Source organism: Loxodonta africana, chromosome 20 (assembly GCF_030014295.1).
Source record: "Loxodonta africana isolate mLoxAfr1 chromosome 20, mLoxAfr1.hap2, whole genome shotgun sequence".
Taxonomy (NCBI): Eukaryota; Metazoa; Chordata; class Mammalia; order Proboscidea; family Elephantidae; genus Loxodonta; species Loxodonta africana.
Window position 1 is genome coordinate 54,968,618 of NC_087361.1, and position 14,081 is coordinate 54,982,698.

The 14,081-nt window shown below is 44.4% G+C and overlaps 1 protein-coding gene across 1 annotated transcript; it reads right to left on the reverse strand.

The window, feature by feature from the left end:
* Nucleotides 1-1,539: 1,539 nt before the first annotated feature.
* Nucleotides 1,540-13,876, reverse strand: MIS18A (MIS18 kinetochore protein A). Its single transcript, XM_003410158.4, has 5 exons — nucleotides 12,746-13,876; nucleotides 10,073-10,139; nucleotides 5,333-5,455; nucleotides 2,934-3,030; nucleotides 1,540-2,325 (listed from the first exon to the last, which is right to left on the reverse strand). The coding sequence occupies exons 1-5, from the start codon at nucleotides 13,071-13,073 to the stop codon at nucleotides 2,251-2,253; spliced, it is 690 nt and encodes a 229-aa protein (XP_003410206.1). The 5' UTR covers nucleotides 13,074-13,876; the 3' UTR covers nucleotides 1,540-2,250.
* Between the last annotated feature and the right edge of the window lie 205 nt (nucleotides 13,877-14,081).

Here is a 14,081-nt window from a genome sequence, read left to right on the forward strand (position 1 = left end):
CCTTAAAAACTGAGGTGCACCATTAGTGGGATGGCTGAAGGAACAATTTCTGGGTAGATCCTGTCAGAAACTTCTTTGTTGGGCTCTATGTGACGTGAGCTGCTGTGTCCATTTCAGGACCCTTGTTACTGCTCGCAGGCAGCACTTTCCTGGGCTTGCTAACCAGAAACGACAGCACATTGGGATTTTTAGTTACAAGGAACAGAAACAACTTATTGCCTAGAGTGATAGGTTTTAGTATGTGAATGCAAAGGACAAGAAAGAAAAGACATCTGAGGCAGTCCCCATTAAAAGGCAGAAAGGCCAGGCCACCAGGCTTTGGTGAGCAGGGGGTCCCAGGAAAGAGTGATCCAGCATGGGGGAAAGGGTCCTCCCCTTCCACGAGTATCACAGTGCAGAGCATGGGGGTGGCAAAGTGGTCCCACCTGGACCCCTCAGGGCTGGGCACTTTGGGTGCCCTGGGGGCCCCCCCCATGAAGTTGCCAGCCCCCACTTCAGTGACATCACAGGCAGGGATGAGCACTATCCCCTCTGAGACACAGCAGGTCTCCTGGGGTTTACTCGAAGATGCTTCAGCAGAGACCACACAATACAAACGTGTGAGCTGGTTCCCATCTGCACCCTCCAGAAGGATGGTCAGTCAACTCCCTGTGAAGGGCCTGGCCTGGAAACACAACTCCAGGAGGATGAGTCAGCTCCGGGAAAGCTAAGTGAAGGCCCACACCAAAGGCCTTCAGGCCACACTAAGGCACTGGAGCTGTACTGATCTCGGACCCACAACAGACTTTGTTCCTCAGCACCACGGACATCAGAAATTAGCTTTCAGGTGAAATGCATAGTTTTCAGCAGGTGCAGGTTGGCTAGAAACACTGCACAGCTCCTCCCGCCCTAGCACAAAAGGGGTACAGGAATTGGGGAGCCACATCGCCCACCTCCGTGGAACGGTGCCTGACAACAATTACTGGAGTATTGTGTAACCTGCTCCAACCAGAAAGTTGGCTGATTTGTGCTGCTAAAACACTCGCCCACCTGTTCTGAAGGAACACTCATGCCAGGTGCCACTCAAGCACCTAAGAAGCCAGGCAGCTGGGACCTCATCCAGCTTACGGAGGCAGGAGGACAGGACAGTCTTGTTGCCAGTGGGTGCTGATACTTGCTCTCGCGGTACCATATCCCACCAGGTAGCGAGTCTGTGAGGGAAGAGACCTAGAGGACTCACTGCCTTCTAATTATCAAAGGTTGCTGACAATCTATCAAAAAGAGCTCAAAAACTGTGAATCAGCAAGTCAATTTAACTTAGGACCTTTTGCTATAACTTGAAATATCCTCAGAAATAATCCAGAAAATTCTGAGCAGAAGCCGAGACAGTTACCCATACAAATCAAAGACTACTGTTACGTGCTCAGAAACGGAAAGTGACCTGGGAAACTGGGGCTTATCTTTCCATTCCTGAGCAAGTCTACAACGTTGCCATGCTCGTGGCAAATGGGAGGGTTCATGACACAATTCAGTTTTGTAAACATTAATCTTAAAACCACTTTGCTTTAGTTTTTATTCTCTTCTGGATTATAAAAATAATACATTTACTATAAAATTCATATACAATAGAAAACTGAAAAACTGACATTTCCCTCAGAATCCCATGCTGAGAGATGATTACTACTCTCCTTGGTAAATATCCTTACAGATTTGTTAAGCATACATTGGAAAATAAAAACAAACAGGATTAAGAGGGATCCTACACATACATGTTATGTACAAGCTTTCAAATAGCTCCAACAAGTCAGCCAGCAACTGGCTCTTGAGAGAGCTCCACGCCATCAGTTTTCAGAGAAGGTCCAAGCACATCTTGAGTGGAAAAAGCCCCGAAGATGTTCTTAACCGTTCGATATTAAATACTGCCCAAGTATGAAAGGTGTCGCAAGGTTAAAAAAACAGAAAATGAAGAATAATGTGTTTGATAAAGAGCTCGGGAAATCATCAATTAGCAAAATAAACTCCTAGATTCCAATTCTAGCAAATATCAAAAAATGGCTGTAAAATTCAAATTTGGGACACAATCACCTCTTTACCATCAAATACAGCTGTAAAAGTAGTTCTACAATTCTTTTCACTTGACCAACACAAAAGAGTGTCATGTACACGGCCACCCAGAAGTCCTTCAGTTCTCGGTGAAATGAAATGATAACAAGAATTGTTACACGTGGCAGGCAGGGCAGGGAGTCTGGAATGGAGGACACAGAGCCGATTTCAGCTTTTGGTTGAGGACAATTTTGATTCAACCTCCTTCAGCTGCATTTGTAATGCTTTCAAAACATCTTCCATCTATTGAATTGAAAAAATACATAAAAACACACATGACTAAAAATATACACGGTTAAATGACTAAAACTATACACTTTTGTACAATTTTTGAACATGCGATGTGTTACACTTAGTAAATACTCAGTGTTTGTCTAATGAAGCTATTTATAGGCATAAATTAAATTTTCTCTAAATTAGACACCATTCTATGGGCAGTGGTCCTCAGCCTGTAACCCACAGCTCTTCTAAGCATCCATCAGCACCAACTGTCCTCACCTGCTGGCATGGAAAGATGTGAACATTCCACAACGAGGCTGTTCATACCGTGAGAATTGAACCAAATGAAATATCAATTTGATCCAAAGATACACTGATTCTAGCTCAGGAATTTTAGGATATATACCATTTTGATTCTGGTATGAAATATCTTATGATTTTGTAGGTAAATTTTTAGCTTAATCTGTAGTTTGGTTCCCAAAAAATCAACTTTACTAAGAACTGAAATAAACTAAGCACTGTCTTCCATAAAAGTGCTAAGACCATAACAGACATCAGAATTATTATTTTGAGGACGCTTGTTCACTGCAGGAGGCTGTTCATACAGAGTGAAAACCTGCAAAGTAAGTTACCTGTTGTAGAGATTTTTCTATCTCAACTCTGCTTTCAAGATTAAAAACCTCTTTCTCTTCTGACACAATTTGCTTTTCAGAAGATCCTAAAATATAACTGTAGCACAGCACAAAGTTAAAACATGAAAAGGGAGCAAATATTAAATATATGTTGGTCAATTATATTAAAAGTCTGAAGTATATCACACTATAAACTAGTACCAAGTAAACAAATATAACTACTTCTGTTAACAGCAACCTATCTACGTAAAGTTGTACTATATAAAATCATCTTTTTCTCCATAACAACTTTATCCGGATTTTCCTACACATTCAGTTTCTTGTTATCGGTAATAAACTTGGTCTTTAGTAAGCTGGATTGTAAAACAATGACGCTCACAGTTCAACATTCTAAGGACAAGTTAAAAGATCCCAAAGAAGCCGCTGATGCGCAGCTTTCTTGTTTTATATAACTTTTTGGGGAACATGTGTGCTTTCAAAGTTGACTTCTAATAAATAATAAATTCTGGAGTCAACTCTCGATTACCCAAATCTGGGCAACCGCAAGAGTTACCCACCAAGTGATGTTTTGCTCAACTCTCTAGGGTCACAGAGTAGACTAGCCAAAAACCAAACACACTGCCATTGAATTGATTCCAACTCTTAGCAAACCTATAGGACAGTGTAGAACTGCCCTATGGGGTTTCCAAGGAGCGGCTTCTGGAATGGAATTGTCGACCTTTCGGTTAGCAGCCACAAGCTTAACCACTGCACCACCAGGGCTCCACAGGATGGACTAGCCGCAGGAAATGCTGTGGTTAGAAAAAGTACTGACTAGTGGAAAAACTGGCCGGGCAACAGGAGGAAAAGAGGCCAAATGTTGGCAACCAAATAAAAATCTCAACTATAAGGAAGAAGATGACAGTGTTTCTCAAAAGAAAACTTGACTCTTTTGCACTTGTTTCCGAGTCTTTATCACGTTAGCAGCTTCAGTCTTCCCTTAGAAATCCTATGGGCTACTTTCCTGAAAAACAGCATGGTAGGCAGAAAGCAACTAACATTTTGCTTTTTAAAAAAAATAAGATGAGGTAGAAAAATTAAATGGCACTGGGTAATTTATAAAACTGTAAATAAACATTCTCCAGGGCATCCACTTCTAAAACAAACCAGGCATTAAAATCCTGACCCAAGGGGTAACGTCTACCCTAAATTCAACTGTTCAGGAAAAATAGCTTCAATATTGTCATCTCCTGAGCAAAATTGTCCACACATTTTCTTATACAGCAATATCACTTTTAACAGCTTTCTGCCAACCCTACTAGACTCAGACTTCCTGTCTTTTATACTCTATTCTCCCTTACTCCATTTTCAAAAACCTTGGAAAAATTCTCCTGGAGAGGAACAGAGCATCTGTTTGGGCCGCAGTCTTCTATTCGCATATTAAAATAAAACCAGATCCCATCTCTCTCTCAACAGACCTACACACTTCACTAGGACAAACAACAGTGCTCATTTTCTGTGTAAGGGTTGTAAAAAGTTTGCAGATTTTAAAATTTTGATCTAAACCTGTCCAGTGTCAAAAAGGTGGCGGCAAAACTGCAGTTATCAAGGAATAACTGGATGAGAAATCACAATTACAGTAAAAAGAATATTGTGTTTAAGTTTTCTAATCAGAAACCCTAAGAAATTCAACAGGAGTGATAAAATGTCTCAAGCAATGAGAGTATAGGCATTTCCTTTTCTTCTTTCCTGGCATATGAGGTGTCTCAGGCATCTGAGTCTTCAGGGATACACATTTGTCAGGACAAGCAAGAATGCACGTGGGGCTCACTGACTTGTTTCCTATAAAAGGCCGATGAGTCGGAAGGCCGCTAGGACACCTGACATGGTCGTCAGTCCCCAGTTTGCCTTGTTTCCCAACACTTACTTCTCAGAAATCTAGGAGAGCAGGTGCATTTTCTTGCACCTCTCAGGAAAGCAGGTGATTCCTCACCACCAGAAACAGCTAGGCTCTGAGTTGTTACTCTTTCCTAACCAGTTTTGGAATTTTATTTCTACATGATATTCTAGGGACCAAAAAATGGGGGAAAAAGAAGACGGACCTCATATATTGGTTAAAAATAAATCCTCTAAACTAAATTTGGTTTTTGAAAACAAGTAAACACACTTTTACTCCAAAAAAAAATTTCTCATGGTGTATTCTCCTTATAATTTAGAATGTCTGACTTTCCCAATACCAAATACATCAGGTTAAAAAAAAAAGAAAAAAATCACCAGCTCTGTTGCCAGGAATTATTACATGAAGATACTTTAACCAAACAATACTGATTCAGCTCTGATGTTTTCAATACCAATGTCTCTACAAACTTAGCCTTTCTGAGAAACCAGCTGTGAGGTGATCCTGTATCTATCAAACGTACCTCTCAATGGCCTCGACGCTGAGGCAAAACAAGTCTCTCTTGAAGTCAAGATGCCTGGGCGTGCACCTGTATATGTAGCCAAGCTGCAGTGAGCAGCCTCTGCAGAACAAGGTCTCAAGAATGCTGCAACAGAGAAAGGCCGCTGCTTCAGGCAACAAGAGCAACTTGTTCTATAGAAATCCACAAACACTTAAACATTTAAGCATGTTGTTCTGACCATGCTAAGTCTTACGTGTAGAAAGAAAAACGATAGAGAGATGCTTATATCAGAAAAGCAAAGAACCACCTTTAGGCCATATTTCTTAAAGCATCTGGTGCCATGGGACAACCACAGAAGTGACAAGAAAGGATACTGAGGTGGTGTTTTTCTAGAATGTAAATTCCTCAGTCTAAATGTAAACTTAGAAAACAAAAAACAAAAAAGATTCTACATGACTTCTTTTTGGGTGCGTGTGCTTCAGATGAAGGTTTACAGAGCAAATTAGTTTCTCATTAAACAATTAATATGCACATTTTTTGTGACACTGGTTGCCAACCCCACATGTCAACACTCTCCCTTCTCAACCTTGGGTTCCTTATTACCAGCTTTCCTGTCCCCTCCTGCCTTCTAGTCTTTGCCCCTGGGCTGGTGTGCCCACTTAGTCTCATTTTGCTTTATGGGCCTGTCTAATCTTTGGCTGAAGGGTGAACCTCAGGAGCGACTTCAATGCCAAGTTAAACGGGTGTCTGGGAGCCAGACTCTTGGGGTTCTACATGCCCTTTTAGTGTTATTTTGTCTAACTAGCCTACCAGGGGTCACATGACACTCTAGGGAAAGGGGAGACAAATTTCTTCCTCCAATGAACCAGAGAGAAAACACGTAGGCTTGCGGGTCGTCTGGTGTCTGCCACCGTAACTTGGAACCAGCCATAGACAATACATAACTGAACAGATGTGTTTGTGTGCCAATAAAACTTTATTTACAAAAACACAGGCACCTGACCCACAGGCTATACTTTTCCAACCCCTGCTCCAGGCAACCGTAACACTGCTTGCTTGCTTACTACGTAACTCTGAAGACAGTGATGATTTATAGAAAGAAGACTGAATAGTTGCAGATAATTTTAGCCTGGTAGAGATGCAAGGGATTTCTGCTGAGGCTTCACTGCTGGGTAGGACAGGAGCCACGTCTGTCCTACGGAACAGTATCTTCCTTTAAACCAGCTTTGCTGTCTTCCGGTTCCCACGTAAGTGAGTGAAATAAATCTCTGACGTGTGGTCATTATGTATTTGGCAGAGCTGTTTTTCTTTATAAATCGTACTTCCATGCTAGCTCTCAGTCTTCCATCAACTACAGAAATGCTCCACAGACTTAGTTCACAAACCCTTCACTGAGTGGTCTGTTGTTATTTCTCCACATCAGTCTTTCTTTACTCTGTCCACTTCTCACATTTGAATAATCCCTCCCCACATGCCATCGTGTGCTCTTTAACTTCCTTAAAACTGCCTTGGAACCCACTGTCTCCTAAAGCCTGGTCTAACCGAGCCATCCAAATTTACCGTCCTATAAATACCTACACTAACATTACAGTCCCAACATACAGCAAGTTATGGTAACTGAGGATTTAAATGTAGTGGTGATCACAATCGTGAAATATGCACCACAAAAGATTGCTATGATTTCAGAAGTATTGTAACTTGTGGGTATGTGAGACACTTGTAAGTGCTTAGTACAGATTCCTGCTATCAAGCAAAAGGAAACTATCACACAGCGTCTTGTAGACTACATTACTGTTCACCTGCAGAATCTCAGATACATTACTCGTTTCAGTAGCAACAAAGTGGAATGCCACCTCATGATAAATTCTCACTGGTGATGTGATTAGCTAGACAATACACCAAATTCAAGCCAAGCCCGTTGCCATGGAGTCAATTCCAACTCATAGCGACCCTGTAAGACACAGTAGAACTGTCCCATGGGGTTTCCAAGGAGCGGGTGGTGGATTCAAACTGCCGAACATTTGGTTAGCAGCCGAGTTCTTAAACACTGCCACCAGGGCTCCAGACAATAAGCCACTGGTTGTATATTAATCTTCAGCGGGGTGAAAAACAGAAAAGCATCTCAGTAAACCCCGAATAGGGAAGCCCACCTATGCTCCCCCAACAGTGAACAAATTTTTATGCTACATATGAAATGTCAAACCACAAGGCTACCAGACAGAACTGTCAAGACTGCGAACTAACGTCTAACGCAGGTGTCATCGGCCAAGAAAGGATGTTCAGAAAAACCTGAGCCTCAAACACTGGTCAATGGATAAGACTGCTTTATCCTGAATGATCAAAATCAAACTAAAAACCACTGAAGAATACACCCAAACCCACTCACACTTCTACAGTATTTTCTTTTTTGTGTTTTAAGTGAAAGTTTACAGGGCAAATTACATTCTCATTAAAAAATACACATTGTTTCGTAACATTTACCTATCAACACTCTCCCCTTCTCCACCTCAGGTTCCTCGTTTCCATCTGTCCAGCTTTCCTGTCCCCTCCGCCTTCTCATCCTTGCCCCTGGGCTGGTGTGCCCACTTAGTCCCATTACAAGGTTGAACTACGTGTGTCATTGTTTGTTTCATAGGCATACTTCTACAACGTTATTGAGGAACAAGGCAGAGGCAGTAACAACTACTTTTGTAGCATCTTTCTGCTTTCACAGCTGGCAAGAGTGGTCAGAATTCACCCTGATCACTCAACAATGCTATTGAGAAGGCAGTGCCAGAAATCGTGGTGACTTTAGACAAGGAACTGGCATCTAAGAGCCTTAACGAATGACAGAATCAGAAGGAAGAGAGGAAACAGCATGGCCACCTGTCAACATGTTTCTAGAACACACAGGTGCTCTTGCTGACCATCAGCAGAATGGCTTGGATCGCTAGATAGTGAGAAGTGGTTCCTGTTATTGTCAGTTGCCCCTAAGTCAGCCCCTAACTCATGACAACCCCATGCACAATGGAACGGAGGGCCCAACACCATCCCCATGATCAACTGCGGATCAGATCACTGTGCTCCAGAGGGTTTTCTTTGGCTGATTATCAGAAGTAGATCACCAGGCCTTTCTTCCTAGTCTGTCTTAGTCTGGAAGCTCTGCCGAAACCTGTCCAGCATTACAGCAATGGACAAGCCTCCAAAGATGGACAAGTGGTGGCTGCACATGAGGTGCACTGGCCTGGAATGGAACCTGGGTCTCCCACATGGAAGGCAAGAATTCTTCCAGAGCCGCCACTGCCCCCATTTGGCAGGATGTTGTTGTTGTGTGCCATCCAGTCGATTTCGATGCAACCGTGTATCAGAGTAGAACTGCTCATAGGGTTTTCTAGGCTGTAATCTACACAGAAGGAGCCCTGATGGCGCAGTGGTTAAAGTACTCAGCTGCTAACAGATAGGTCAGCGGTTGGAACCCACCAGCCACTGGGAGGGAGAAAGATGTGGCAGTCTGCTTTCGCAAAGATTTACAGCCTTGGAAACACTATGGGGCAGTTCTACTCTGTCCTCTAGTGTCACTACGAGTCAGAATCAACTTGATGCAGTGGGTTTTTTGGAATCTTTACTGGAGCAGATCATCAGATCTTCCTTCCCTAATCATCCCCATAAGTGTGAGTATGGTCTGTGAGTTCTGTGTGGCCACTGCAACGAATTATCACACCCAGCAGAGAAGTTGAGAGTGCTGTGGTGTCAGAATTGGTAAAAAGGTTGGAAAGAGGAGGTATGTATGACCTCCACTTCATAGGAATCGTATCAGCCTGGGTTGTTGATCTTGATTCTCCTTCCCCCTCATGAAGTTAGAGGTCAGATGCCCCCGCCATGCCATTTTTGCACAAGATACTGAGATACTGATCTTCTCACCCCTGGTATGGCTACCCAGAGCCTGGGATGGTCAGAGCTCCATTTTGGTTGCTTCTGGCCACAAGCTGTTCATCCTTATCTGTAAGTGTAATTTATGTATATATATATATATATATATATATATATATATATCCACCACAGTTTGTTGTACTGTAGTGGCTTGTGTATGGCTATGATGCTGGAAGCTATGCCACTGTATTTCAAATACCAGCAGGGTCACCCATGGTGGACAGGCTTCAGTGAAGCTTTCAGGCTAAGATAGACCAGGAAGAAAGGCCTGGAGATTTACTTTAAAAAAAATTAGTCAATGAAAGCCCCCCAGACTGCAACAGAATATTGTCTGATATAGTGCTGGAAGATGAGCCCTCTAGGCTGGAAGGCTCTACCCAAGAGCTACAACAATGGACTCAAACATACCAACAATCACTAAGATGGTACAGGACCTGGCAACGTTTCATCATGTTGTCCACAGGGCCATCGTGAGTCAGGCCGTCATATGTCTATGCATTTTCTGTGAGTGTCATGGCATGAACAAGGTAGACAGCATTGGTCTAAGGCACCTTTGCCTACGAGGTTTCACGATACAGATATTTTCTTTTTCTATTTTCTTCAAAACCAAGCCCAAAGAGCCAAAAAGGGAATATCAGGATATGTCTTTAGAAAACTAGAAACCCTCCCATCTCAATATTTAGGGGGCACCATCACTCAAGAATTGACAGGTTTGAAAGACTGATCCTGTATCGATTACTAGGAAACAGTTTTATCCCAAGCAATTACTAGTAAAGATCTTTTAAAAGATTTTTACCTGAAAAATAAGCATTTCTCTAACATATATATTCACATAGATACAGCTTTACTCACCAGCCATTTTCATTTTTACGTTTGGATAGCTTCTGTTCCTTGTCTACAGAAACATTACAGGAGACACCTGGAAAGAAGAAAAGTAACTATAATTTGTTAATGGGGTTTGTTATAATACACATGCAGATATTTAGAGAACCTCTAATCTGAGTTTTATATGAAAACTCAGAGGGCCAGAAAAAATAAGAGGCCAGAGTATCTCCCTCTCACCCTTTCTGTCTCTCTCTCTCACACTCACACACACACACACAAAACACATGGGTTTAAAACTAAATGTACAGGAGTCTTCTGGAAAAAGACAGCAGAATAAGAGTTACTTCCTTCCCTGAAAACCAGTGATATGAACAAAATGAATAAGCTTAAGAAGAAAAATTCAGGAAATAGTAAAACCTGGAAAAATGAGAACCTCCAATCATAAATTACAAAGAATAACTGCCAGGTTTGGTGAAATTGGGATTAAAACCAAGGAAGATGCTAAAATCCAATGCGTACATATCTAGATCTCCAAAAGAAAGCTCATTTCTCCAACAGTAATTTAGATGGTCCCCAGCAACCCAGCCAAAAATCTTTTACTTGGACCATGACTTGGGCAAGGGCCGCAGCAGAACCCGAGCAGGAAACGTTACCGGAGGATTCAGTTCCAGGATGCACTAACAGAGGGTCCAGGTGGAGGGAAATGAAGAAAAGACCATGTCATATCGGACCTAACAAAACAGCCCCTTGATTTCACCTCCTCCTACAGTCCACTTTAGCCTGGTGAATGCCACCACCAGACACCCTAATGCCATCCTTGATTCTTCTGTCTCATCCTGCTCCCCACACCCACTCCACTAACAAGTGCTGTGAATTCTACCTCACAAACGCCTTTCCAAAGTATCTGCTCTTCTCCATCCCCAACACAGCTGCCACCACCCCTTGCGTGGACTTCCACAACAGCTCCTGACTTGTCTCCCTACTTCCACGAGTGGGTCATATCACTCCCGTCTCCTCAACCACTGGAATAGATTTTGTCTCCTCAGATAGCATACGAGGCTCTCCATTTTCTGGCCCCTTCCTTCTTCCCTGAATCTTATCTGTATTCTACTCACAAGCCCCAGGGCCTTTGCACCACCTGCTCCCCTCATGCCTGGAGGAAGCACAAAGCATGACCGAAGAAGTGTACGTGTGGCCAAAGAGACATTCATGTATAAAGACAACAGACATTTTCAAGCACTCAAACCTGGAGTTTTCTTGGGGATGGGAACTACTGAGGACGATTAATCAAAATAAAGAGGGACACGGTGGTTCAGCGGATAGAATTCTCGCCTTCCGTGAGGGAGACCCAGGTTCCATTCCCGACCAGTACTCCTCAAGCACAGCCACCACCTATATGAGTAGAGGCTTGTATGTTGCTATGCTACTAAACAGACTTCAGCAAAGCTTCCAGACTCTGACTAGGAAGAAAGTCTTGGCAATCTACTTCCAAAATCAGCCAGTGTAAACCCCACGGATCGCAACGGTCCGATCCCTTTGTGTGTGGGTTGCCATGAGTCGGGGTCAACTCCACAGCAGCTAACAAGAACAATCAAAATAAACCAGTCAGGAAGGGAAAGCTCTAAGGGTACTGTTGTTATGTGCCATTGAGTCAATTCTGAAAGGAGCCCAGGTGGCACAGTGGTTAAGTGCTCAGCTACTAACCAAAAGGTTGGCAGTCTGAACCCATCAGCCAGGTGGGAGAAAGATGCGGCAGTCTGCTTCCATAAAGATTACAGCCTTAGAAACCCTATGGGGCAGTTCTATTCTGTCCTATAGGGTCACTATGAATCAGAATCGACTTCACAGTAATGGGTTTGGTTGTTTGTTTTTTTTTTTTAATCTTTTCAGGAGCAGATTGCCAGATCTTTCTCACTCGGAGTCACTGGGCAGGCTCAAATCACCAACCTTTCAATGAGCAGCTGAGTGCTTAACCGTTGTGCCACCAGGACTCCTGATAAGAGTACTAGAGTTGAGAAATAAATCCACTTAAATGTTACCTTAAGGCTAAGTGACCATGGGAATTATGGCTACAGAGCAGAACGTAAATACTAGAACAATGACAAAGTGAGAATAATTGAAGTCCAAGTGGAGGAGAAAGTTTTAATCAAATTGTCTAAAGCGGATAAATCAAGATATTTATTTACAGTTCTAGAAAAGTTAAAAACAACTTGACTCCACAACACCTAACAACAACAAACACGTCCTGGCTTACAATCGAGTTGTAATGTTTTGAGTAATGCTCACAATGCTGCTGATTCAACCACTGCTCTTCTCGAATGGGGGGCGGGGCGGTGGCTTCAAGATAAAGGACCCGCCCCTCACTCTTGAGCCAAAGGTGCAGGTGACCTTCTTCCTCCCCTTTTCGTAGCACAGCTCCCCCTCTCAACTTTCTCTGCATTTTAAGTCCCTGGTGGTGCAGTGGAACCCTGGTGGTGGAGTGGTTAAGAGCTCGGCTTCTAACCAAAAGGTCTGCACTTCGAATCCACCAGCCGCTCCTTGGAAACCCCATAAGACAGCTCTATTCTGTCTATAGGGTCGCTATGAGTCGGAATGGACTGACGGCAGTGGGTCCCAAGGCAACCCCCTCCCTCCGAGCCGCCCAGATACTGCACACCTGGGAAGTCGGCGGCCCCAAGCCCCCCGCCCGCCCGGACTGACAGCGGAGCAGGATGCAGTCGGGGTCCTCCTGGCTCGTCACCCAGCTCAGCGAGTCGCCCAGCGGCCGGCGGCAGCCCGAGCACAGGAACACCAGCGGCCGCTCCTCCTCCGCGGCCTCCCCACGCCACGTCTCCTCGGCGCCGGCCGCCGGCGCGCTCCAGCTCCCGGAGCTGCACATGCTCGCCCACTGCTGCAGCAGCTGTTGGCGGCTCGAGTCTTCGGAGAGCCTCCTGCCCAGCAGAGAGGAGTCGCTCCACTTGCCCTGGTCACACGCACAGCTAACAGAGGAGCATCTTTTGCAAGAACGCAGCGACGGAGCGCCCGCCATAACTACAAATTACCCGCGCCCTAGAGCACCACGGGAAAAAACGGCCCTGCGCATGCGCGGGGCGGGGCGCAGCGGCCCAGGTCGAGCCTTGAGGGGCGGGGTCTGAGGGAGGAGGGACAGCGGGCAATGGGCTCGTGCGCGTGCTCACTGTCGGCTTGACGCGGCTGTCGATCACTGCGCCTGCGTCAGGTTTTCCACCCCTTTTAAGAAGTCAGGAGCCCTGGTGGTGCAGTAGGTGAAGCGCTCGGCAGCGAACCGGAAGTTTGGTGGTGGAACACACCAGTTGCTACAGGGGCGGAGAGATGCGGCGGTCTGCTTCCTGAAGATTACAGCCTCGGAGACCTTATGAGGAAGTTCTGTTCTCTATGGGTTGGAATCCACTTGGCAGTGGGTTAGGCTTGGTTTGGGTTAAAAAACAAATTACGGGGTCTGACAGAGCCTGGAGAAACCCCCGAGACTGTGGCCCTAAGACACCCTTCTGAAGTGGAACTGCAGCCACATTTCCAGAGGCCACCGTTCAGCCAAACCATAGACAGGGCCGTGAAATAAACAGTAACTCCCGAGAGAAGGTGGTCCTTAGAACAATTAAAAAAAAAAATTTTTTTTTTTTTTTTTTTACACGAGATAAATCAGGACGAAAGGAAAGGGGGAACTCGGAATGGAAACGGGGATAGTGCTGACTCACTGTGGGGAATACCACCAAAGTCATGTAACACTTTATGTACAAACTAGTGAACGGGGGAACTAATTTGCTTTGTAAATTTGACCTTAAGCACAATTAAAAAAAAAAAAAAAAAGGGGGAGAGTTGGTGGAATGCTGGTGTGCACTGAGAAGGGTGTTCAGCTTCTTGGGGGAGTGTTAGGGGATGTCATCCTTGAAAAGGGGCACAGACCTCAGAGTAAATTACCATTCGCTCACCCAGACCTTCACAATCCTTGGTCTTCTTGGGGGAGTGTTAGGGGATGTCATCCTTGAAAAAGGGCACAGACCTCAGAGTAAATTACCAT